At 37.9% G+C, this 27053-nt stretch overlaps 1 protein-coding gene across 1 annotated transcript; it reads right to left on the minus strand.

Moving 5' to 3' along the window:
* Positions 1-26522, minus strand: LOC113508383 (MAP kinase-activating death domain protein). The gene is made up of 37 exons (XM_026891384.1): positions 26168-26522; positions 17799-18014; positions 17209-17389; positions 16787-16928; positions 16255-16408; positions 15911-16068; positions 15553-15803; positions 14957-15209; positions 14609-14735; positions 14128-14160; positions 13028-13119; positions 12606-12837; positions 12255-12413; positions 11790-12000; positions 11559-11660; positions 11372-11457; positions 10913-11107; positions 10328-10495; positions 9537-9671; positions 8841-9044; positions 8472-8646; positions 8044-8285; positions 7743-7901; positions 7354-7621; positions 7114-7241; positions 6233-6358; positions 5606-5768; positions 4997-5334; positions 4509-4650; positions 4197-4324; positions 3918-4043; positions 3555-3596; positions 2526-2534; positions 1042-1114; positions 606-652; positions 382-508; positions 1-91 (listed from the first exon to the last, which is right to left on the minus strand). Exons 2-36 carry the CDS (start codon positions 17898-17900, stop codon positions 401-403), a joined length of 5259 nt encoding a protein of 1752 aa, XP_026747185.1. The 5' UTR covers positions 17901-18014; positions 26168-26522; the 3' UTR covers positions 1-91; positions 382-400.
* Between the last annotated feature and the right edge of the window lie 531 nt (positions 26523-27053).

Here is a 27053-nt window from a genome sequence, read left to right on the forward strand (position 1 = left end):
GCGCTGCTTGCTCCAGTATAGACTTTTTTTGCTCTTGTCCGGCTGCGAAGTATGAAAATACACACAGCACCGCGTAGCATATTTGGTCGGCCTGTAAATTTTATAATTACTCATTTTAATTGTTTCGGCTTATGTTTTACTGCTGTTATAATGAGATAGTCGTAGGTTATGCTCGTTGCAGCTAATGCAACCAGTAACTACTACATAGGTAGGTATACCTAAAGTGTAACGAAACATATGAATATAAAACAAATCAAGCACGTAAATTATCAAAAGCGGTAAATGGATGAGCTGCCGGGAAACAAAAACAAAGCAGAAAAATTGTAAGAATTAAAACAAGTTTATTAGATTGAAAAAAAAAACAAACACAAGGATACGTACACTGATAGGTGAGTATGAGCTATGAAACGTAAAGTGTATAATCCAATTCATGTCCACTGGTGTCAACAAAGTAACGGGAAAGCCACAAGGAGAAGAAACGATGCAGATTAAGCACTACTTTGTCTGCCTACAACATAAACAACGTACATGAGTAGGGGTAACAACAAAAACGACGTTTAAACAAACATTACTACTACTAATGATGTTGGAATGTGTGTACTTGCCATAACGGATTTGTATTTCCTCTGAATGATTTGTCTTGTTTTTGGATCTGGAAGTAAAAAGACAATTTGAGTGGGAATCGATTACCTTCAAAGAAGCTGGCGACATTCAATACATTAGTTGTGTTGCCCTACTGACCACAGAGATTATATTGCGCACGTTGCTACAAAAGTGAAAAGCAAATATCTTACAAATAACCATTAGAAAAGATAGTAAGTGTTTCCTTTTTTGTTAGTGATACCTCTGTAGCTACCATAGATCAGTTCTACTCAATTCTCTTAGATCTACCCCCTAAGGTATAATCTAACGCAAGTGCGGTCGAAGCTCGTCAAGAAAAGATTTTAACAAACAGTTACAGGTTTTCTTTATTCAGAAGAGATATGCCATTACTAATTGATAGAAATATCTGAATCAAGTATAATTCTATAGTGAACTTACTGAATTCTTCTAAAACGAAGATACCGCCATTCTGAGTGAAGCACTTCCTAATGTGATCCAACCGCACGAAAAACTGTAACACAAACGAGATGATATGTAGTTAATGAAAAGCAAAGGAACATTGTACCTATAAAACAACTATAATAAAAAAAAACACGTGCGCACATCTATGTAGCGTTCAATATTTACCATACAGAAGACTAATATTGCCAAAAATTATTGACCTGTTTATGAGTGGGATATTCAAAACCGCTTTTACTTACTAAGCCGTTCGGAGGTATGGTTATTTTTTTTCTATTATTCCGTTAAAATAGGCGACGTGTCGAACAAAAGTTTGTGCAACATTAATTTAGACCTAAACAAAAAGTATATCATGCAGCGGATATAAGTACACAAATATAGTTGAATTGCTGATAAGCTTCTAAACACATCAACAAAATAATAAAATGCAAAGCATAAATTGGCACTTTTTATTTCCTTTGGAGTTGGAGAGATATATTACTCTATGATACGCAATAGTTCCTACGTAGACCTCGTCTTTGTTGTCTTCTTATTTTAGAAGCTACTGCAATGGAGCTTAGTGAATGTGTGAACCACTTTTACCATAACAATTGTTATTCTTTACACATCTCCAAAGAAAATAAGTTAAGATTATATCTACATGCACACATGCGATACGGGCAACGCGATGCGAGGAGTGGAGCTCGACACTCTAACCCCAGAAATTAACCTGCCTTAGCTACAGGCAGGTGAAGTGCCGTAAACTTTTTAAGTCGAACGCAAAATACCCTGAAATATGTTTCAAAAGTCTTTTCAGATTCTTTGGTACCAAATTGTCACAGATCAAATTATCTGGTACATGACAATAAAGTATATGAGAATCAAAGCGGCTTAAGTTAAGTTTCTGCAGTGAGACATCGAGCACTGTCTGGGTGAGGAGTTCGGCAGGGCGGGAGTGCAGTGTGCGAGGTCAGATGCGGTGCGGGAGGGACGGGTGCGGGTGCGGGGGGCGGCCGCACCGGAACTTGTGAGATGGCGAATGCTCTACGACTGACCTCGTGACTCGCGTCCGTTAAGCTTTAGCGCTGACGTGACGCTCGCTATGGTTCCGGGTGATAGGGGACGAACGAACTAAATCTCGGCACAATGTGCGAGAAAGAAAGATCGAGACCGCTCGCCGGACGATCCACGATACGAATGCAAGCTGTCGGGTGCGTTAATATAAACAGATAATAAACAAAGGGCGTCTATGTGCATGCACGACTGCGCGCATCGGCGCTCGCCGCACTCGAGAGAACTAATACAACGCTAACAACGGCTAAAAACAATCTGTAAGCCTCAAAACTACAAGTAAAGCCCTACGACCTCGAACGATCATCGCTAGTTGCGATCCTCACGGTGACCGTGACTACATCTTTAAGGTCGTAAAGGTCGTGTCGATCATCGTAAGAGCCAGCCATTACTATGAATGAACCACTGTGTACCTCGAAATCCTTTTGCGCAGCGGCGCGTGTTCGGCGTGTCCGGAAAGAGTAGAACAGACAAAAAGATGAGATTAGTTGAGGGCGGCCGAGCGCGTGTTAAGGACCATCTCAAAAGTTCCTAGCGGAGCGACTCAGCGCCGCTCCGAGAGCACAAGGGCGCCCACGCACTCCAGCGATGTACGGGTATTGCAGACAAATAGCACATGCACAAGTCGTATGGAGTATAAGAACGTATATCAGATGGACAACGGTTACTCATAAAATGTAAAAAATAATCTAAACTATTACATCGAATAGTAGATAAGGATATTTAAGGGCAAAAATACTGGGTCTTAATCAGACCTAAGCTTTTTTCGACAATAATACGGAATTAGTAAATGCAAAATCACCTGAACTTGAGATAAAATAAATAAGATACATATAAATAAGTAGGAATAATATAAAAAAATCCATATTGAGAGAAAAAATCGAAGAGAAATCCAAATAGGAAAGTTTGAGTGGTCCTTGCGTCCGGATTAGTTTTATGAGTATGAAAATTTTAAAACTAAGTATTTTATGTGGGGTGTCGACTAAAATGATGACTAATTAGAATTTTCTAAAATACCTATTTGTTCTTCTGTGCCTGCATAATATCAAAAGGTTTAATGTCTTCGTTGGATATAGAAGCTTCATAGTAAGGTACGATAACAACGCGCTAACGGCACCGATACAATATTGAAACAATGAAGCATTGCCAGCAATGACGCTGCTGTTCAAATAGACTGTCGTACGGCGCGATTGTACAACATTCTATGTCGATATCAGTTTGTTGTATCGAGACTTTTCCCAAATCAAGCGTATACACTGACAAAAATCTTACCTGATCGTTCTTGCATGATAATACCAAAACGTGTTGCCAATATCTCGTTTCAAATAGCACAACTACTTTGGTTTTGATGTTTTGGTACATCATCTTAATAACTTATGGTATAAATAACATAAACAAGCTGACAAAAAGAGACGAACACGTATAAAAGCGTAGAGGCATACCTTGCTGTGGTGGAACAGTAGCCCGACGCCCTCCATGCACACCTTTAAAATTTACACAAAAATTTTGAATATCTACTTCCTAAGAAAGAATAAGTTTTAATTTATTAAGAAATATGGATGAATACTATTTAACGTAAATTGCAACATTTTCAAGTGTTTGAGTTACTACTTATTTGTATGTTACAGAAATGGTAATTTTATTCTTGGAGAAAATTCTTTACAGCACATAATTTGAATAATCCTTATTTTTCGCGTTATATAATTCAATATAGTCGCCAAATGCTTATGCCTATTAAATCGCTGTAAATATTTTGCTTGACTGCAAGTGTTGCAAGTATATGACGTCATGAGTCTATCCATCACCTGTATAAGCCCGCCCTCTCCCGTGGCGCAGTCCTGTATGGGAAACTCCCCTCCGAGTTCGGCCGCATCTTGACGTCGCCCGCTTTTCTCCATAGCTTCTTTAATACAGTAGTACAGAGCTTTGCACTGCAATTATAACATAGGGGATATGAACCAGGCATGTACTATGACGTCACAAAGTCACGTTGTTGATTTTATTTGCAACCTTTCCACTGTTTTCTGATAAATTGAGATTTAACAACAAAAACCAGCCTAGAAAAGTTGACAACTCCAACTAACCTTCTTAGTGTAGTATTTATGCAGCTGCGTCTGACCGCCGTTCTTCCTCCAAAGGCACAAAACTCGAATCTTAGGGCTGTACGTCATGTTCACTAGCCTTTCGTACCACCATCTTTCCACGATGGTTCCTGAAAACATCATGAGTGTGCATGATTACGAGATACCTATAATTAATTAATGACAAACTAATCAAATGTTTAAAAAGATATCGCTAATTTGGACTGTTAACATTTAGATATGAATTTATTTTTTCAACCAGGCACTAGAATACGGCCACTACTAGACTACTACTGAGAGTAATGAAGTAAATACCTTGTGTAGAGCGCAGTATGAGTCCGTCATCTCGGACCTCCATAAAGCGTAGCTCGCCGGCTGCGTCACCCTCGTGCACGGTGAAGGACGCGCGACGTAGCAGCCGCGAGCCCAGCGGTTTCAGCTCGATGTCGTTACCGTGCTACCCCACACAATACTCTAGTTAGTATATTGGTTCAGCACAAAGAGAGACTACAATGTCGCACTTGGACTTAAAGATTATTCCGGACTCTCCGCACACCAGTTGCGCTACAGCGATGATGCTGGCATCTTATTTATAAACTATAACTGCTAGATATTTTGAAAAAATACCAAAAACCTGCAGCATATTTTAAATCGAAGAAAATACAAGAGAAATTCCCTCTGACCCGGATCCGATGATTTTCTACGTATACATATATGGACAATTTAATGCTAGTGGCAAACAAAATATACCCTCTTTTACATGATTGTTTTTGATGGAAAAATAAGGTACTTTCGGTACTTACCAAAGTATGTACGACATCCAGCAGATGGTTGACTTCTTGACTATAAACAAGACCGATATGACTCTTGGCGAGGAGGCGCCTCACTTTGTTTCGGACGATATCGGCCTCCACACCGAACAGTACCATGGCAGCCGTCAGGTTATAGAGAGCGGTGGACAGAAGTCTGTCCTCTTCGTGTTCCAGCCGCTTTCGTTCCGTCTCGCTCAGGCACTTGTATCGCTCCATCATCTCGTTAGCACCCTGATCCATGCCAATCATATCACGCTCTTGACTCACCGCGTCTAAAAACGCATCCTCCCAGAATTGCATTTGGTCCCATAGATTTGTTCTTTCCTTGCCTGAAAAAAGTTATAATTTAAATAAATTGAAGCTGAACTTGATTTTGGCAAGCTTGTCTAAGATAGCTGAATATCAAACTCTTTATTATTGCCATTTCTTTTAGAGTCGATAAAAGGTAATACAAAATAATTACAGGAACGTAGGTATACCTGAAATTCCCACGCTAAACTTTTTAAGGGTAAAGGAAGAACCTAAAGCTACGGAATATTTTTCTTCAGTGAAGACTTGTAATTACATTATTATGGAGAGAGTATATAACGAAGTATTTACCAATGAGTCCCTGGTAGAGGTAGGTACGCGTGGTATCTGGCGAGGTGATGGGCGAGGTGACGGGCACGCCAACGGGCGGCCGGTACCCGCTCAGCGACGACTTGGATGAGAACACGCTCGCCGCGCGAGGCTTTCCCGCCGCACCCGCGCCGCCACGACCCACCTGCATCATACCACTCACATAGCTTTTAAATGTACACGTTAAAAATGTGACATGACAGAAAATCCTTTGACATTCGAAAAAAACACAACTTTTCTTTTTAGGTATATACGACGCGAAGTTTCAAAATAGTTAATTATTTTATTGGGTAGTATTAATTAAAGGAAAAGCTAGTTTTTTATCAACCTACACTTAAAGAATCAGACTGATAATTATATAAAATCGTAATTCACTTAGAGTTAAAAGTCATTAGAAATAAGGTAAAACTCATGAGGCCCATACTTCGGTAAATATAAAACTTTTGTATTTGTTTGGTTATCATAGACACTCAGCATGCAAGTCTAAATACTGCAGCGATAAATAGCCTCAAAAATTTTGAACAAAACTTTCCAATTGTTCGGCCATTTGTTTCGCATCTTTAAGCACTGTAAGCAACTAAGACGGGTCACAATTGCACTAGGACTTACATTGAGGAACATGACGTCAGTGTCAGAGAGGTTGGACTTAAAGGAGGCGCGGTGGTCGTAGATATTAGCTCGGTTGGTGGTGATCGAGCCGCTCTCGTCGGCCGAGCAGTCCGACGAGGGAGGGGCCTGCCACGCACACAAACAACCCGCCTGTACCCTGTCTCATGTCACTTACACACTGGATAACTCACTAGAGGCGGATAAGCAAGGATCGCATTTAACAAAAAACGTTAGACGGGCTGATTTTACTGTTTTACAAGAAGATTCTTAACATTTAACTTGATGAGGCAAGTATCGACTATGCACCTCTTGCCCATTCCACCACTAACATCTCAATGCTGTCACATGAAACATGTTACAATTGTACTTCCAACTCAATCTAGCATAGTATTTACTAATTAATAGTTAGACATTATTCTACAACACAAATATATGATTTCAGTATAACACTGTCATGCTGGAAGTAATACATACCGTCTCCATTTTATACATTCAAGGAAAGCCTGTTTGCTTCTACGAAAATGTGAAGATGTAGATAAAAAAGGGGTTTGCCAGATAATTATGTTAAGTATTTGTAGAGACCTTAAAATAGCTGGTTATAGAAGAATAGCAATACACCTACGATTATAGACATTTAAAAATATACATAACGAGTGGGTACATTATAAGACTTAATATACAAAGCGAAGATAAATAATATTCGGAAAGGGGATTGTAGTCATGAAGTTATAAGCAGTTCGATATAGGTCACTGCTGACATGCTCAAGAGCCCTTCATATATAGACATATAAATACAGTTTTCACATATTTCAGAGCGACATATCCATGCAACAATATTGCGACACTGATTATCTTACACCCAACATCGACTCAACACTTACATCAGACTCGAAAGACGTCAGCTTGCTGAAGAGTAAATTCCTCTTCTGATTCAGCATATCTTTAAACATTTCTGTAGTGCTCTGCGCTTCGGATGAATCCATTTCAGGATAGTTTACTACTGGTACATCTAAACAAGGAAAAATGGAATGGTAAAAATTGTGTTTAGCCAAATTTTATGTACAATTATTAACATGGTTTATTCTTTCGTAAGTTATTGTTGTCTTAAAATGTTTTCCTACCAGTTTGCGAGCTTTTCCTTGAAGAAGGCGAGGACGAAGGTGTTTCCAGGTCCTGCCTTCCATAATGGTCCATGAGGGCTGACCCAGCCATGCCGCCATGTTCTAACCCTGCGATCTCCTTGCTCCAGTAGTGGGTGTGAGCCATCTCTGCCAGTTGAAACACAGAAGCCATCCCGCCTAGTCCAAAGTTGGAGTATGTGTGCTCGAGACCGTGGACGACAGCTTGCAGGACCTTCAGCATTCCCTTCCAGACTGGCTTGCTCACGAACTTAAGAAAAATAGATGATGATGTTAAATTTAGTAAGGGAAAATTATTTTAAAGATCAGCATATTAAAATGACTATTGGATTATATCTAGTCATGATGCGAATACAAGGTACGTTACCCACCACATCATCAACTTTGTCATTTGGTGTAGTCTTTCTGGTAAAGTTTCTGTTGAGTTTGCTCAGCACCATGTTCCTATAGGACTCATCCTCCATGAGCTTCTTTAGACGGTTCAACTTCAACCAACCCACACCTTCGCCCTCCAATACGTGTTGTACCAGCTGTTTAGTAAAAAAATGCTTAGTTTTTACTATATAAATTACCCATTCCAATTTCAATGTGATTATCGAAGTGTAAAACTTATATTTTCTTTTTTTACTTTATCCTAATTAAAAAGGAAGGTTAAGGGTAGAGTAAGCTTACGTCATTAAGGAAGGCTTGGTTTTCGGTGTTGGCGGAGGGGCGAGTGTGTGATGGCACAGGTGGCGGTTGCGGCGGTGCGTGCCTTACTAGCGGGGACCTTGCCACCAGACCTCGCGCGCCGCCTGAGAATGGCCCGAACGATGCTGACAGCGGCGTGCTGCTGCCCGTACTTGATGCTCCGCTGCCTCCAGGCCCACTGCCTCCCATACTGCGCGGACTCTCGCCACCCTTTGGTTGCTTCCCTAAACCAGTCATTATGTAATTTGAAAAAATGGCATTGTTTATTTTTAGCCGGTTTGAGATGTTTTGTATCTTTGGGGAATAGAATATTTTATGTAATCGAATAAACAAATACAAGCGTACATGTTTAAACCCAAAATTGTATTGTATGAACGTTATCATTATTGAGAAACAAAAGAATACGGTACCTTTACTACCAAAGAAGTCGCTAAACATGCTGGATGTGGATGCAGCCAGACCATTGAGATCAGAGCTGATGTTTGAGAAGAAGTCGCGATGTGTGGCCGTCAGCAAGTTGGTTGTCTGCAGCGCTGTTGAGTCGCGACGAGCAGAGGCACTTCCGTTCGAATCTTGACTTTCACCCTGTTGCAGATAAATGTGCGAAACATTTCCGCATTAGATTAAGCACATTAAAAACTCTTTTCGTATTTTTAAAGCTCTTAATTCTTTAGACCCAAATATTTTCCTTTCATTTTCGAGACAAACTCAACTATACTATAAAACAGTTTTGAGCAAAAATGAAATATTTTTCACGTACTCCATAAAATATGTATTACCTTCATCAACAATCCTTTTTTCGCCGCTACCTCCTTTGCACTTTTGGTGAGATCACCCAAAGTGGACTTGCCCACGTAAGTCAAGTCTTCGAAAGTGTTTTTACTGACCGCCGTGGCCGTTTTACTAGCCTCTAAGGCAGATTTTGATGCCTCGTGCATACTCTTGGAAGCCTCTTCTGCTGCTTTTTTCGCGTGAAGTGTAAACTATTAAAAACAAAAAATTCTTAGAAAGTTGGCTACGTTTAAATGATGTACACATAAGTTAGCTACATTAATGTCTAGCATGTTAGGGCACGGTACGTCAGGTGGTTTATAAAATGCGTAAATGAGATACTGGATAAGCTGATTTAAGCAGTCTCGTAAGAAAGTTTAAATAAACAACTTGATATAGGAAAGTGGGAAAACGAAGTATGCAGTGACATTATGAATCTTTAGCTTCTCATAAGTTGTCGACATCACTAAACTACATAATGAACAACACGTCAGTACTGTGTTCTATTTAGCGTCTACAATTGTTTGTGACTCCACGCAGTGATCTGTACCTGGCCGAATGGTGCAAACATTTTCTTGTCCTCTCCATCTGGCACTTTTCCTTTCTTCTTTATAGGTTTGAGTAAGTGACACATATAGTGTTATAAATAAATACACATACACAGACAACATTCAGTTATTACATATAGCATGGGATCTATTTACCTTGTCCATATGTGCGAGTAGGCCCTCCTGGCTGCTTTGTCGGGTGGTTTCCCTCACCAGTTCCTTGGCTTGTGCAGCAAATTGTTCAAGAAGTGATGACTGAGATGCTTGTCGGGACACGCCGCTACTAGTGCTCTAAATCAAAGTGTTATATTATAACTTCGGAATATGTCGGATTTTATCTATGTTAATTCAAGAAACGTTATAATAATTAAATAGTCGTGGTTTAATATATGTTATTTAATTTTTTACGGAGATTCATCTTAAAATCTTTTATAATATAAGTTTTTTTGGCAGAATATCAAAATAACATACTTAGTTAAATTACGAGTGTGATATCGTATAAAGCGCTAAGTTTAGATGAAAATAGTAATTACCACTCGGTGTATTATGAAGAAATGGCATATATTGATTTTTATGAAAATAACACACGAGCAAGTCTCGTTGGTATATTTTATGTATGGAACTATGCCAGCTACTTCAGCTATATAATTAGTGTACTACAGAGAAAACTAGCACGATTTTATCCACTATCTTCTAGTCCACTACTATGGTAGGGTGTGTCTAAATACTGATCCCGAGCCTGCAAATTTAATAGTGGTAATTGGATCATGATGGGCAATGTTTTACATTTGGTAAATTAGCCCAGGTGAAACATGAACTTATCAGCATTGTATCTTGTGGATTGAAGTGACGATTTTAACCTCGAGAACAGAGAAAGGTATTTGGTAATAATGGTCACATATCTGTTGATATTGGTCGTTGGAGTGTGGTGGGGTTAAGTAGCGTACTTTAGCGTGTGAGTGGTGCGGGGGCAGCGAGTGGTGCGAGGGCGTGAGCGCGCGGTCGGAGTCGCTGGTGCTGGCGCTGTCGGCCGCGCGCTGCCGGCTCACCACCGTCTTCGGAGTCGTCGTCGAGTTCGAGTCCGACTCGCGCCCGAAGCTGCCGCTGTCCGTGTCCTATATACGTGCCTAATTAGCTATGGTCAACTACTTGCTATGTTAAGCTTATATTATGCAATGCTACCTAATGCTGATCATTAGAATTTAAGTTTGACTCAAAGATCAGAAAAATATTTAGACGGAAAGATTTTCAGATTTAATGAAAAGTATGCATAACGTGCAAAAGCTCAAGGAATTGCACTTCATTACTCTAGGAAGAGAAAGAAAAATATTGTTCTGGTCTTTGATTTGCTTATTTCCTGAATGATATTGCAGAACTTCTCGAAAACTTTGAAACTGCGCTGTTGCTACTTCTGAAAAGAATTTGCTTTCTAGTCTAGAGCCTACACTTTATGCGGTGATTTTTGTCACACGGTGATCTCTATCTATATTGTAAGCCTACCACACTATGCCAGTATGGGTGAATAAACTTACGCTTTTCTTAACGGGTGGGGCGTGAGGTGCATCGCTTGACTCTACTGCGCCGGCTTCAGGCGCTTCATCATCAGATAGGTCACTGTGATCGGAACTGGATGCGGAAGGCGACGGGGAGGTGGACTCGCGCCCTTGGTCCTTAGCTACCACTTCCTCCTCATTGCCGAATAGAAGAGACGATGGTGGGCTGTATACCTGAGGAGAAAGATATAATGTTAATACAATATTGCATGGTTTCATAATTAACGGTTTGTGATCTGGAAAGTTAAGTTAATATTGATCAAAACAGACCACATTATTATTAATATAATTAGCTCTAAGCTTAAGTACTCATTTTTTTAATTTTTAATTAATGTATTTTTCTGTTCTTCTTCAACCCGCTACCGCTTACTGTCCAGAATCCTAGCTGGGTAGATTGAGTAGATCGTATAAACACGAGAATATTAAAAGTATGATTACCGTTTTAGGATCCAACGATGATGAAAGAGTCATGGGCACTTGAACTACAGCACTGTAAGTCTCTCCGATAACATGTTGCTGATTGCCTATAAAAACAAATAGAATTAGAAGTCAGTAAAATTTTCCTGTTATATCATATTATAAGAGAAAACATTTTTACACCAATAAAAAAAATCATTTGTCTTACCTGGTGACAAATCTGAAGACGCCATTTCTGATACAAAATCACTTAGGGATGAGTATGAGGAACTGGTGCTCTCAGCCGCTTCAGAGTCCGATCCGCTCTCATCTGTTAAAAAATTACATGTAGATGAACCAGCACACAAGATCTTTGTGATCAATATTGAAAATGGTGCTGGTTAACTTTAAATGTCTGTTCGGTGTCAGACAACCTAGAATATAAGTTGTAGAACCAAACCTGTAGGTTGGTTTTCTTGACGTTGCAACTGCCGTAAAGCTCCGTTGAGGGAGCTGCCATCATCCCACACGGCGAAGCGGATTGGCTGCAACTGTTCCGCAAACCACTTGGACTTGTCGCCCACTTGGCGCGGGTCAAACACACCCGTCTGAACTCGTAGGAACGCCACGTTACATGGTGTTAACGACCACTCCGCGAGGAATTCCACTGCCTGTACAAAAAAGGCAGTTTAGAATACGAAAGACTTATTTACGCGGGGAGAAGACCGAAATCAGATATCTTATTCAAAATTTTAATTAGTTAATTTATTTTATTAATAAAAATTAAAGTCTAAGTAGCTTTATTTATTTATAGCTCTGGCTTGACTTTGACTTTGAAAAAAAAGACGAATAATGCGACTGAATCCACAAATCGACCTATACAGTCATTAAATACACCAAAAATGATGAAATTGACTTGGCTTACCTGTGTTCTAGCAAATTTGTTCAGGAAACTCGTAGTCCTTGGTCGCGATCGCAAGAAACTGTTAATTTGGAAGGCGACGACCGGCCGCGGGTACAGTCTCAGCGTCCTAGTGTGTTCCATGAAGTTTGCCAAGATGTTTTGTGAATTGAAAAATCGCACCTGGTAACAAAGTAAACAACTGTCTGGGACAACTTCTCAATAATATGAACGTAACTTCCTACTTTGATTGGTATTGTTTTTTTTTAATTATCTCTTTTTGTTTGCTACCGAAAACCATAAATAGAAAAAAAAACAGTTTTCTGGCTTTAGTTTTCGAATTAACACAAAAACAAAACAATGTCTATTACGTACCATAGCTACTCTAGTAGCGACATCTACCGAGTCAACATCGTTTCCATATATAAGCGGGTTGAAGGGTTGTGGCTGTGAATGCGAGTGGTGTGGTGAAGCCAGCGAATGTCGCTGTGGGGTGTGTCCCGCGCTCGCCGCGCCGCTGCCTGAGATGGACACGCGGCGACTCTCGGGCGTACTGTGAGGGGCTGACTGGGCCCCGTCACCACCACGGTATGATGCTTGCTGGACTCTGGCAGGAGAAACATAGTGAGAAAACTATAGTGAAAATAATTCATTATAAAATGATGCAACCGTTTTCTCACGCGTATTTATAAACTAGCTATATTTGTCTAGTTTCGTAATTTTTTTTATTTGTTTTGACATACAATGCTCAGATTTTTATTGATTTTAAGGTCATTTGTTGTTAATGATAGACTTACTTAAGAGTGGCCCCTCCAACGCTGTCTCGCCTTGAAGGCATCAGAGGTGCAGCCGCCTGCTCGGCTGTAGTGCTGGTCAAACTGTTGAGTGCCTGTCAGCATAATACGTAAAGTTAAATTCAATATACCTAATAAGAAATGTGATATTATTCAATAAATAAAAATCGATAGGGAATCAATAAAACTAAGTACTGTTTAACAGATGCCTGGAAAATCAGTACGCTGTCTTTTTTTAGCGATATTGGAATAAAAAGTTTATTTTATTAAATTAAAATCAAAGCACTTTATAAACTAAATAAATCAAAGATTTATTAAATCAAAATAATTTTATTATTCTGTCTACATATAAAGTTAAATAGACCTAATTATAATATTGGTAAGCTTATTAGGTATTAGCTTTAGCGCAGTCACAAAACATGCCGCACACACACACACACACACACACACACACACACAAACAAAACAGTGAAACAGTGTTACAGTCTAGAAAATAATGATAGGATAAGAAGGTAGAGTAGACAGTAGTGGCAGCAAGAGTATGTTAAAATTTGTAGTCTGTGTAATGTAAGACGGTAACACGTGTTTCAGACGATCAATATTTATAATATGTGCCTATAACAGCTTTTCTTACCCTATGTAACTAAACTATGTGCTTATGTAACATTCAGAAATGCTATAAAGTCCTTAAGATTTAACATTTTCTCCAGTAAATTACGGCTCATGCATAAAGTTTAGAGGGCACCTTTTTAAACGTAGAGTTAATTTAAGAGTTTTTACATATCCAGACCTTTTTCAAATAAAAATAACTCATGCAAATTTACGGAAAATATTATATAATTAAGCCTGGTATTTTTATATTTTGAAGCATTGTTAGGCACCACATTTGGCTTGGCCTTTTGAATGCAAGATAAGAAAAGCTGATGCATCCGTATATCTTAGCATTTAATACAATAAATACATACTAACGCTTGCGTCGTGTGCAAGTTAGCTGTAAATTATTATAGAAAATCGGCTCATACATAAATATTATAATATCAATTAAATATGTTGTGAATAATAATAGTCAAAGTGTGCAATGTAAAAATAATATAGATATTTACACCACTCCCGGCACTGCCCATTAGATGCACGGCCTAGCATCAGGAAAGAAGTGAGGGTGTGTTAGTGACAATGGAAACGTGTAAATAACAAAAACCTGTCGAAAAGAAACATGTCAACCCTATTTAGTCATTTTTTAAGAGTCATCTAAACATTTAGATATCCAAAACATGCTATTACTATCATTTATCTATTATAAATCTTTTTTTTTAACTCTACATCCCAAAAGAGACTTTTTATATATTTGTTTGTGATTACGTGTACTTAGAGTGTACAACAAATTAACATACAATGCATAAAATAAAAACAAGGAAAGATTTAGTCGTCACAACAGCTTAGCGACACCAATAAATATAAATGCGCTCACAAGTGCAAAGAATTAGAGAAATGTAATGTGATAAGAGAGAAGGTTTCATATAATCATGAAACTAACATTCAGATAACAAGAAATGGAGTAAAAGAATAAAGAACTTTATTTGTTACCTGTTTGAGATGATTTTTGAGTACCGAGCCTTCGGGTTCGGGGAGCGGTGGCAAGTCTTGGTCCGTTCCCGATGGGCAAATTAATTTAGTGGCATCTAGGTCCACTAACCAGATGTCATCAGGCATTCTACAAAGAAAGTTTAAAGTTCAAGAGACTTCTTTTTCTCAAGTGCATTTGCCGAATATTGATGTAATTTTCTTAAGTTCCAGTTTCAGTATCATAACATTTGTAGCATTACTGTTGCCTACTAGGAGGCCAAAGCCTACACAGCTTTTCTTTTTCAAATGCCTTGTTTCGAAGTTTGTCTATTTAGGATGATATTAAAGTTAGCAAACAATTAAACCAACCTGAAATTCTTCTTGTAAGTAAGGAAGGTAGCCGGTATTCCGATGAGGAAGGGTGTTGGCGCGAGCAACAGCTGTTCTGCACAATTCATACAGCTTGGGAGCAAAGGTATGGCTGGGAACATGTACTCCAGCGGGTACAGCATCGCGACCAGCGCCATCACTGACATCGACAGCGCGTTGTAGTCGCGCGACTGAACCACCACTTTGTTCTCCAAGAGAATCAGGGTCAGGACCTTCAGGCAAGTATCAACACCTGTTGGGAAGAAAGAACATTAATAGAAAATATTAAACCACCTGTCAGTACAATTGAATCAGTTGAGTATTACAAGTTATAATAGCCTAATGGCGAAGTGCTCTACTAATTAGAAAATACTTTTTTTTATTAATTTTGATATTTCTCTGCGAGGTAGCGTAGACGACTGCGAATAGGAAAACAGATACTTCTGTTACGTATAAGGGGGAAGCACGTTGGTATTTTTGCCGGTAAGAAACCTCTCCGCATTCCCCAGGACGAAGAAAATCTATGGGGATTTCTCAAGCACAAAAAAGGTTTAGCAGGCAACAGCAGAAAAAAAATTGTAATAAAAAATACTTACCAAGCAGCTCCAGTGGTAAATGCAACGGAAAGTCGACGAGAGTGAATCTCGTGTGATCAGGTAGCGCAAACAAGAGTGGCGAGTGAGCCGTCGGCGACAGAACTTCTAGCTCCAGACGCGTCTTGCCCGGAACTGGTACAGGCGCCGACAAAAGACGTAGAATCCACGTCTCGATTTCTTTGACATCGTGAAGTACGATCGTCGGGGTGTTGTCATACGCTTGTCCAGTTAGCACTGACCATACCGTATCCCTGATCGAAAGAGGTTTTAATATTATAATCTAACAATATTTGTAGCAGAAGTTTAGACGCGTGGTTAGCACAAGGACTTAGCAAAGTATACAGTAACATCAACTTACCTAAGTATTTGTCTAGACGCGCCAACACGCCTTGGACTGGAAGACTCGTTGCATGCATCAATCAACTTCTTTAGGATAAATAGGCACTCTCGGAATGTGGAGAAGAAAGGGTGATGTGATAGTAGGCATAGTGATGTTAAGGAATGGTTTCGAATTCTCTGCAAAAATAAAAAAATATATATTAAAAACTACTCTACGTATTTTGGGCCGTAGTGCTAAAGTGATTGGTTTAATACAATCAGTTTTGTGTTCGGATATAACTGTGGTAGAAATATACTCTTGAATGCGCGGACATAATATTCATCTTAATCATAATCCTATCCACACGTACACCTATGACATACCTGTCGTTTTCTGGTCGCCCTAGGGCTGGGCGAGTGCGAGTGTGAGCCACCGCTCTCTGAGTCAGGAGCGGGCGCGGGCGCGAGGCGTGGCGCTAGCGTCGCACTGCAGTCGCGCTCCGAGTCACTCGGCGCCACGTTGCTGCTCCTATAGTCACTGGAACATTCGCTACGTCTTAGTCTTAATCCTTTATAAATTTTCTACACTTTCAATTTTAATTACACTTTTTACAGGTTTTATATCTGGAGCCAGAATCTTTCGTGGCGGGGGAACAACGGAGGAGAAGTACCTTGAAAAGGATAATGGCGCCAAAATAGCATTGTTAATTGTTATCAAGCATTTTGTTTGATAACAACATTTTAATTGCACTATTATACGGCTGGAAGTCATTTCGACTTGTGTTAGTTCTATGCTCTTATTCTTTGCATTACTTGCTTTTGTGAATTGCAAATCGTTGATCTGCTATGATTATTTTTTGTCAATCAATGTGCTAGGCATAGCCTGCAAAAGTTAGTAGCAGTAGTTTATGTTCACCTGGAGAATGCAGAATCGGAGCTTTTCTCCATAGACTTTCGCCAGGACTCTCGGCGTAGCATGCTGCGCTCCCGCGGGCCCGGTACCGTGGCGCGCTCCACTGCCCGGTAGAAATTGACGCAGATGCCATATCGTGTTTTACCTAAAATAACATTCTGGTGTTATAAAAGATAAACAAAATGAATTGCTATGAATACAACTTTGTTACAGAAACTAAAAACAAAATTGTAGATAGTCTCGAACAACTTTTGGTCAGATAAAATATTTTGAATTGGAAGTCTAATTTAGTCTTTTAAGAAACTGATTGGTTGGCTTGAATAAAATTGATGATTTTAGAAACGGCTACGCTACGCTATATTTGTATGGCTAGCATCTACCTATTTTATTGTATAATTTGATGCAATAGCAGCAACAAAACTTACCGGAGTCTTTATCCGTGAGTGTGAATACGAAGGAGGTGGTGTCCCTTGAGGCGAGGTGTCCAGGAGCCCGGCGCGGGCCCACGGACACGCAGCCCTCGGGCTGGCAGAAGTACACCATGTCCAGCGGCAGCGGAAAGTCATCGTGGTTTGTCAGCGGGTAGCGCCGGAGAAGTTCAGGGGCCTAACAAACAATACACAATCAGGATTCGAATTTAAGACTACCACCAACCGTGGACGCCGAAACTCTCTTAAACATCTGCAAAAATATTACATTTGAACGTGGTAGAAGGCGCTTAGGAGCCTTACAAGGAAAATACTATCGGAATCCGAGTTCCACCTTATATTTTCAATTTGTCATAAAATATTGATGTTCTATGAAAACTTCGGAAGCTGATTATCAGGAAAATCAAGGCTCGACCCTTATTTGCTATTAATTAATATCTTAAGGCCACGTCTTCATATTGTATCAAAACGCTAGGGACCACGATCCATTTTCTGAAATATAATTAATTTTGGGAGCAAAATCTTTAAGAAGGTTCCTTCGCATAAAATATTAAATAGACGAATTTAAATTATACGACTTGATTTACCTGGACGGGTGCAAGTCCCTTCCCAGAAGTGTAAGGTTTTGCTCCGACGATAGTTAAATAGTCTACCAGTCGAGGGCATAAATGTTGCTTCTGAATGTCCATACTTCTTCAATATTCCAACTTAAATTCTTCGTCTTCTTATATGAGAGCACTCGCGGACCCATTATAATTTATTATTATATTGCTTGTCATAATTATCACTTCTTATTAATATTTCTGAAAAAGATACATTACATTACAATCAAATAAAATACTATAAACCAGCCAAAGCTCCTAGAAACGACGAGATAATATAATATCTTATAAAGTATTTTGTTTGAGAGATAATATATTGTAATGTATAAAATCAATTTACATGGAGAATAAAACGTCACTCATATTTTGGAGATGCATGAAAAACCTCGCAAAGGATAATAAGGCTCTATTCACAGTACCTACCTAAGCATGCTTACATTATATTAAATAATAAACACTTGTTTTAAATATAATTGGTATGGTTACGGTTTTCTTTCGAGGTTTGTCTTGTGACTGAAACTGACTGACTTCTGAAAAGTTAAGATCACCAAATGAATACTTAAGATCACATCAAAGTTTCACTACAATCCTTAAACATTTGTATGTGAAAATTGATATTAAATATAATTGGGATCATATGTATCGATCAATTGCTAAATAAATAAAATGCTATTTATAATTGTGTACATGAATACAGAGATTAGATGGCTTCTTATTAAAGTAGTCAATCCTACATATTCTTCCATAGATAGATAGTATATTAGATAATGTGCCTATCAAAACCTTTACAAATCGCCATCTAGCCTCAAACTGAGCAAAGCTAAGTCAAACTAAGTAATTTATCTAAAATTATCACACAACTGATAATTTTAGATAAATTACAAATGATCGTGCTCATAAAAAAAAACGTCCCCGGTGGGAATCACACAATTATTAATAAACTTTATACTGTATATGGAAAAAGAAGTATCAATGACATTAATTAACCGAGCGCCGTCACTTATTGATTTACGGTAGACGGTATGATAATGGTTGTAACGCTAGCCCCCTTGACCCAATTTATTGCCTTGACACGTTTCTGAGCGCGCTCCCGGATTGCGCGAGTTTCGTTTCCCCACCGCCAGCCGAACTTTTACAATCCTTATTGCCAATAAAGCAACCTCAGTAAAGAGCCTTCATAAAGATATTTATTAGACGGCTTAATAAAGCGGAAAAGCTAATAAACCACGTTTAAGTGTGCTATATTTATTTTTACGTCATTTTTAAACACTAAAGCCTACAAAAAAGGAAAACTTTTTGTTATTTTCTCTCACTTATCTGCAATGAGAAGACAGAAGTGTAATATGATCACCATTGGAACTAATTTCCCCATTCGTCAAAATGCTGTGTTTTTACGTTGACATTATTTGCTCTACCTGGTAAAACGCTGGTAAAACTAAACCTTCCAAACAGTCCAATTATAACACAATTTTACTGCGTGAATACAATGAAAAGTAACAACGGCCTTCAGTAATTACCACGAGTATCTACCTCGGCTATTTCCTAAAAATTCCATTTCAAACATGAAAAGGACATTGGATTGTCGTAACATACGAACTCAAATGTAGCGTTATCGATTACGTAGGCACGAGCTGTTGACAACCAACATTTTATTGTGTCGGAAAATAAATGGATTCGTGGAGCAGCTCACATGATTCGACAATATAATAAAAAGCTTCATGCTCAATGACACAACACCCAATGATAACAAAACTTTTATGGCCACTATAATGTTTATAGCTTAAAAGTGCATATATGAGTATGTGATAATCGTATAAGCGGAAAAACTTTAATGATGTCGTAAAGTCTTATGACTCAATCTAAAATCCAGGTGAAGATAGAACCCGGTGTCACGGTTGGATCTGTTATAAATGTGTTAACTTTATCAAGGACAAACACGTGAGTAGCTTTTGCGTGGGTTGATACAACCTTGAAAATTACTGCAGAAAATCTAATAGCAGCGTGAAAAGAGGTTCTTCCTAAAATAGTACTTCAGAACTACCCACGTTAAACCTGTTTACTATACAGACGTATTTAACGACACAAAATGCTTTTAGTTGCAGAATGTCACTGTTACGTAACCTTTATTGTCGTCTTTTCACAACCACTTTAGGAATAATAACCATGGATTTAATTGCTCAGGTAAACCTAGTAAAGGTTTATGTTTATTCTAAGAAAAATGTTACAGTAACTTTAGAAACTAATTACACCATAAAAAAACTAGGTTAAGAAACTTGGAAACTCGCCTCCATAAATAACTGTTTCCAAAGTATGATTGGTGACATAAGTTTGTAGAATTAAGTGGAACAGTTTGGTACCTACCCTTCTGAAGCCTTAACGAACCTGCGTAGGAGAATTAACCTCTAAAGATTACGCAAAACTCTTAAAATAATTATGTACTCTTGTTTATCAAAGCCAAAAAACATTTTTATTAGGACCGTTATTCAGGTCACGACACAAAATTTTGATAAAAATATCCTGCGGCATTTAGGTTTGACCTATCCGAAGTGTGTGGGTGTTGGTAAAGTTTAGCTAAACATTGTAAGCCCGTAGTTAATCAATCGTAAGCGTAGTGTTGAGGTGAACGCGCTGTAGCCTTTACTTAAACCTGTATGTACTTTAAATTAAAATTTCGTTAACAAATATTAGTTTCGCACAAAACCAGCGAGGGGTAAAGTATCAGATAAGAAGACTTCGGACTAAAAGGGTTATGACACTACTCCGAATTCGGGCCCCGAATAAAGAGTGGGCGTGGTCCCTAAATTAGAGACATCTTAAAGATGGTCCCTAATATGAGCCATGGACCATCTTAAAGGATTAAGCATCCCGATCAAGGTAGTCTACTTATGCTATTTATAGCCTGTAGACAATAGAATCGATATACGTATATAAACTAGGATACAACTGCAGACATCTGTCCAACGCATCCATTTAACAAGAGGAATAATTGCCGTGTCTGTTTGCGGACAACTCTACGCTATTGTCAGAGACAGCTTTGGGTAAACAGAGAAATGACAACCTACAATTATTATGAACAAACTGAAGTTAAGTTGAATATCAACTCTCTGGGTCTGAATAAAATATCTAATTCTATTTCAGAACAAAAGATAAAAATGTTAAAATAAAATACGCCGGCCACAATCGGCTCGTTAGATATTCTCATCAGCCTTAAACACTTAAATACTACAAAAGAGTCTTCAACACAAATTAGATTTTCTTGAATACTTTGTGTAAGCAAACTCTATAATCATCCGAGCTAAACAAACTTTGGGGATCAGTTAGTTAACTTAGTTCATACGAACAAACTATCCTAACGAGCCCTTTAAAGGGCACTCAACTCTCCAAAATTGATATAAAAGATATAAGCTCGTTCAAACATTTGTTAGTTTACAAAATTAACTTAAAGAAGATAAATGTTCAATGAAAATTTTCTGCATTGTTCAGAAAATACTAAAATGGCAGCTAAACACATTACGTAGGTAGTGGAAAGCCGACAGACAGTTGTATCATAAATAAACTACCCTAGGAATGACACACGCTCAATAAATTTTATTGGTGTCAGTAAATTGTCCATAAATAAGGACATTTTACTCATACGCCAAGTGTATTTACTGTCCAGTTGAAGTTATAACTCATGTGGGACGATTAAATAGTCATATTATGTCTGTTTTATGACACTATTTGTTAAATGGAAAATAAATGCAGCTACGTTGATAGATGGTAGAAGACAATAATAATGGTATTAAAGCATTTATTCGCAGTTATTTAAGTAAGTACCTATTTGCTTATTTTTTAAACTGCCCAAAGTAGCTTAAAAATGATCATACATATCCTTAATTAACGATCGATAAATCTATTTGAAAATCTCTCTTGCACTAACATGTATTAGGTAATAAATTACAAAGCTTGCCATCCATTTATATGTATAGGTGGTACTAATAGCTTTCAGCAACTCAATGTAATCAAGGAATGGAATATTTCAGAATCTAGATTAATTATTTTACATCACAAGCTCGAAACACACAGAGGAATTCTGAGGAAAATCAATACATTGTGTCAGACTTTCTCAACCTCGTAACACATACCTATCTACCTATATATGTATGTAGGTATCGTTATGTTTCCTGCACAAACAGATTTTCCATTTGGTCAATCAATGGTATGACCTCAACGGACCAAAAGTATGACGCAATACTTTTATCTGTATCGAAACTGGATTATGAAATCACTGTTGAAAGCTACTCGTAAATACTTAACCTACACTCAATTGTAATCCAAATTATATTAATGTTGGTCTATTAAACGTAAGTTAAATATTTGTTCAAAATTGTTTGAGGCATTGACAAGGCCTTAAACAAAGGCACGTCGCTACAAAAGAGGCTGTTATTATTACGAAATTGTTCTCAGAAATCTGTTATATGAAGGCAGTGAAATATAATACACCTTTAGGTATCTTAGAGATTCTTTAAATAATTTAAGTTGTAGGTAATTGAATTACCCTCCTGGGGCTACGCTTATCCAAAATAAATTACATATGGGGGCGAAAAAAGTGGGTTGAAAAGCTAATAAAGTTTAGAACACGTAAATTTTTCTCGTCTTTCTACATAAGTAAATGATTATTTGAGAATGAGAATATTCGTGTAACAAATCAACTTCTTAAATGAGTTAGGTACTTCAATAGAAAATCGACTAATGTCATGCGGGTATGTTACCTACTACACCCAAAAAAAAGTAATTGTTATAAGTAACGAGATTGTATACTTGCCTAAACAAGTTCGATTTACATTTCGATTCACAATTTTCATGATGTTAAAAATAAATTAATTCGTAACCACAGTTGGTAAGTACTACCTACGTGTAGCGCAGAGGTCTTGCGAAGGTAATCTTCTTCTTTAGAAATATCTTCACTTTACAATTTATTAATTTAAATTGCATGACTCTAACTAGTTAGGAATCCCCAGCGAGTTAAGAATGACAGCGAATTTCTTGCGTATCTACAAGAAAGCGTAAAAATACTTCAATTGTATTTAATGTCTAACCAACTTATTGCCTAATCAAATTGCAAATTCAAACGTTAAACAATGAATATAAATTTTAGTTGCTTATTCATTCATTAAGTAGGTACATATTGGCTGACGAATGCGAAAGCTTCATTTGATTATTGTTTATGCGTTTGTATAATCGCTGTTTAATTGTGACTAATAGATTTCGCCGGTGAACGTTAAGCCCATACCTAACCTTCAACCTCGTTAGAGGGATTTATTCTGGCTCACAAATTTTCAGATCCGTTATATAAGGTTCATTTTGAAGAAGGCTGCTATTTGATATCTGTAGCCTACAGCTGGGTACGATGTTTGCGACAGGTCCCTTGAGGCAAAACTCATTCCTATTTCGACGAAATCCCTCTTAATGGATTAAAAAGGATGTTTTCATAAAAGGTCATAACTTGATACAAAGTTGGTTTAACGTGGCTGTTGTATCTTTTATCTAGATGCCCCAGGAAAGGGATTTTACGTCTATTCACTTATAGATCACAAAATATTTATGGATTGATTACAATAAATAATAGGAGTAGTTACGTGGTAGTTACAATCCTAAATTAAAGATTTTCTAACTAACAAAATATTCACAGAAAACTTATGTTGTTACAAATTTAGCTAACAATCCCTATTTGTTAGCTTGTTAGGCTAGCTTGTCTAAGGCAACTCGTCCCTCATGCAGAGGTGATATTTCAGAAGACCACTCGAGTCCGTAATTGCCATCTCAAATAACGCCCGACGCGTCGTAAATTGACAAAGGTCTAATGAAAAAGTGCTCGTTAGCTAGGATTACTATCCCTTAAATTATGTCCCAATTTATGACGCCTCTCACAGTATCCTTTATTACGTATTAGAATTAATCATCGTTACACTCTTAGGTCCCTTTTTTGGCTCAACGACTTTTTCTATATTAATTTCACACTACCGCCCAAGTGCCCAAGAAAGCGTAGGTAATAACGTATTGGGGAAATGACCCTGATCTTTAAAACAGCCTGGGCGTCCATAAAACATTTGGCTACATATTTATATGGACCTTTTAACTATGAAAATATTAAGATTTACATGTAAATTGAATCCTCAGAAAAAGTTTTGCATATTCACTAATATCATAAGTTGCTGAATATCATATGTAATTTCTTTAACTAACTACCTAAATAAATAAGTTATGAATCTAATTTTGGATTTGTTTAAAATATATCTACATATTAGACTGTCTCCAAGATCCAGTATGAGAAGTTAAGTAATAGACATTTTATTTCACACAGTTGAAGAAGACAACTCTAACTTTTTAAATCGACGGCAACTTGCTTGATTAATCGAAGGAAGCCTTGGTATTCAGCCAATCTAATCATTGCCAGTAATTGAAATTGGGTTTCAGCGAGCCGGGGATCGATAAGGTCTCTAAAGGGAAATAGTATAACAACCTATTTCCTCTTAAGGCCGGAACCATTTACCGAGAATAAATATTTATTTCATCATCTTTCCTGTATTTTATTTGTTGTCTTCTTGGACACCTATCTGGTTACAAAACAACTTTACAAATTTTGTTCATGGGAATAAAAAAATGCTTAGATAGGTAATTTACGTTATATTTCGTTGAAAGATGTGGGTCAGCCATGTATGCAAAATTAACTTTAATCGCTAGGTAATAAATGTTATTATTGATTGATGGGGGTAATTATGCTCGAACGTGAACAAACCACCCTTAATAGGTACCTATTTATTGATCAAAGCTAATCAACAAAGTGTTTTTCAGAATTAGGACAGCACAGACCTAGAAAAGCTCTTTGATAAATCTATTTAAATATCTTCTAGAAACCCATGATAATTGGGAACAAGATTATAGTCTTATAAATCTGATGAATAGATCAGAAGAAATTATAAAGATTATAATATATTATTAAACCAAAAATTAATCCGCGATAAAATCTGTAAAAGTAGTTTTATTTCAATTATATAGAGTTAAGTTTATTTATTAGCTACAATGTTCGAAAACTACGTTCCTGTTTAAACCAATAAAATTGTAATACTTATATCTACAAACAAGTTTTGTCCCTAAGCGATATCACGCAGTTAAATTGACATGTAAACTGCGTATGTATATTGCGACCCATTTTAGGGCAAATAGATGACAGGGGATTATACTGCCAAAGCTGACCTTCGTCCCGACCTAATCCCTCAGTAGCGTTTTTGTCATAACGGGAAATAGATAAGACTGTTACGTCTGCACTTTCCTCATAAATACAGCTGTATGTACCTAGTAAAGTAAAACTGCGATGTCATATCCTGTACGGAATGAATCTATTAATGAGTTTTGAGTGCAGGAACCCATGCTGTCTAATCCCGTCTAATCGGGTCACATATCTAGAACACTAACTACATAAAACGGAGGTGCGAACATAAACATATGCAAATCGTGCTCCATTTAAGTAATCGTACCAGCATTATAGTTTTCAAGTCAATGCTGTTACAGTAGATAACAGAAGATAAGCTCTCATGGCTCGCGACGGAAGTATCCAATAATAACAATGCGAATGTATTTATACCTAAACTAAATATAAAAATACACGTACTGTTCTCTATGTAAGGTATAAAGTGGCATTTATTAATGGTTCTATTGTGCATGCTACGAGCTACGAGAGAAAAATACGCTCGAGCGTGCGTAGTCAACGCCTTTTTGTATCGTAATCCCGACACTTCGCCATCAATTATAGTTACCTATGCGTATAAATAATTATTAAGCCCTCAGGCTAAAAAACGACAAGAGTACTTTAGCCTTTACATACGAGATTATTGATACTAAGATGTGTTCGAGATTCGGTAAATATTATAATTTATCCGATGACATCGTCTAATAGGATCTAAGTAATGATTCAAGAAGAAAATTAAAGACAAGGCAATAATAGGATTACTGAAAAAACTTTTTGCCAAAAAATGTGTAGTTTACTATCACATAGGAAAGGCACATAATACCTAGGCGTAATGAAATGCGATTTAGAACGAGCATCGAAATCAAACAAGGCTCTACATTTTGGGGCTAGTTGCTACTCACGGGAAAATTAATTCTATTTTTAACTTATACCGTAAACATATTAGGACCGTAAAATACAGCCTTATTTTCTGTTATTTCAGTGGGTTACGTCACACACACGTCAACATGACGCACTTGAACCACTTTCCACTGGCCCGTGGTAATGATCATCGGAAAGGAAACCAGGTAAAACTAATCGGGGTCTAAAATAAAAGCAAGGGCGTTACAAGCAGCTACGGGCTTACCTTAAGTTTACACGAGGTTGTCTAGTTTCTACATCGTAAGCACGTCGCGCGCAATAACGTGATATCGTGGTTGTTGGGTTTTAGTACGAGATGTAACCGCGTAGTAGTGCATATCGCGGATGGCGGCGGAGTGAGTGGCATGCGCGGCCGCCCACGTTCGATACGCGCCGCGCCGTCGCCCGCCGCGCACCGCCCTGCGCGAGCCCACCCCGACCCCCTGCCCGTACCACTCCACGCGCCAATGTCTACACCGAGGGACGTTATTAAACTTTGAGAATTACTTAACAACCCATTGCGCTGTTTCTTCAGAAAAATAATGTAGATCGCCATTACAATGTCTTCCCTTTTCAATTTGATATGGAGACAAAAACAGATTACTGGCAGACTTACATTTTCAAAATGCTTTGAAACGAATGCCCTTCATCGGATTGTGAAGGACACCAAACTTTTATATTAAATTATCTACTTGCTCGGATGGCTAGGGGGAAACGGTATTTTTACTAGCACAATTCCCGTCTGTCTGTCGGTTAGTTGCAACTTCTCCAAAGTTGTTGGAACTTTAAACGAAGATAAGAATAAATATTTAAACTTTTGGCATAGTTGAGTTTCTTAAACAGAAAACATCTAGAACGGGAACATTTTAAGCTAGTTTGACAGTTTTTATTTTCGTACTACCTCACAATCCTAACGGTCAAAAGTTTGAAGCACGACTGCAGGGCTACCAATCTTATTACTTTTATATTTTTTGTAAAAACTTGTGAAAGTGAAATTATAATAAGCACGATGTGATACCAATTAATTCTTTTCATTATATTCTCCTTAATGTTATACACACTTCTTGCGAAAGATAGAGCAAAAAGTACAGGGAAAACATCAGGGGAAGAAA

Source organism: Trichoplusia ni, chromosome 2, assembly GCF_003590095.1.
Source record: "Trichoplusia ni isolate ovarian cell line Hi5 chromosome 2, tn1, whole genome shotgun sequence".
In the NCBI taxonomy this organism is placed as follows: domain Eukaryota; kingdom Metazoa; phylum Arthropoda; class Insecta; order Lepidoptera; family Noctuidae; genus Trichoplusia; species Trichoplusia ni.

What these genes read in the sequence shown, in the direction of transcription:
- LOC113508383 (XM_026891384.1), bottom strand. Translation starts at nt 17,900, where the DNA reads ATGGACATTCAGAAGCAACATTTATGCCCTCGACTGGTAGACTATTTA. An exon ending in TCGCTACTAGAGTAGCTATG is followed by an intron (nt 12,414 to 12,605) that starts GTACGTAATAGA and finishes CTTTGTTACCAG; the next exon opens with GTGCGATTTTTCAATTCACA. An exon ending in ATAAATACTACACTAAGAAG is followed by an intron (nt 4,044 to 4,196) that starts GTTAGTTGGAGT and finishes TTATAATTGCAG; the next exon opens with TGCAAAGCTCTGTACTACTG.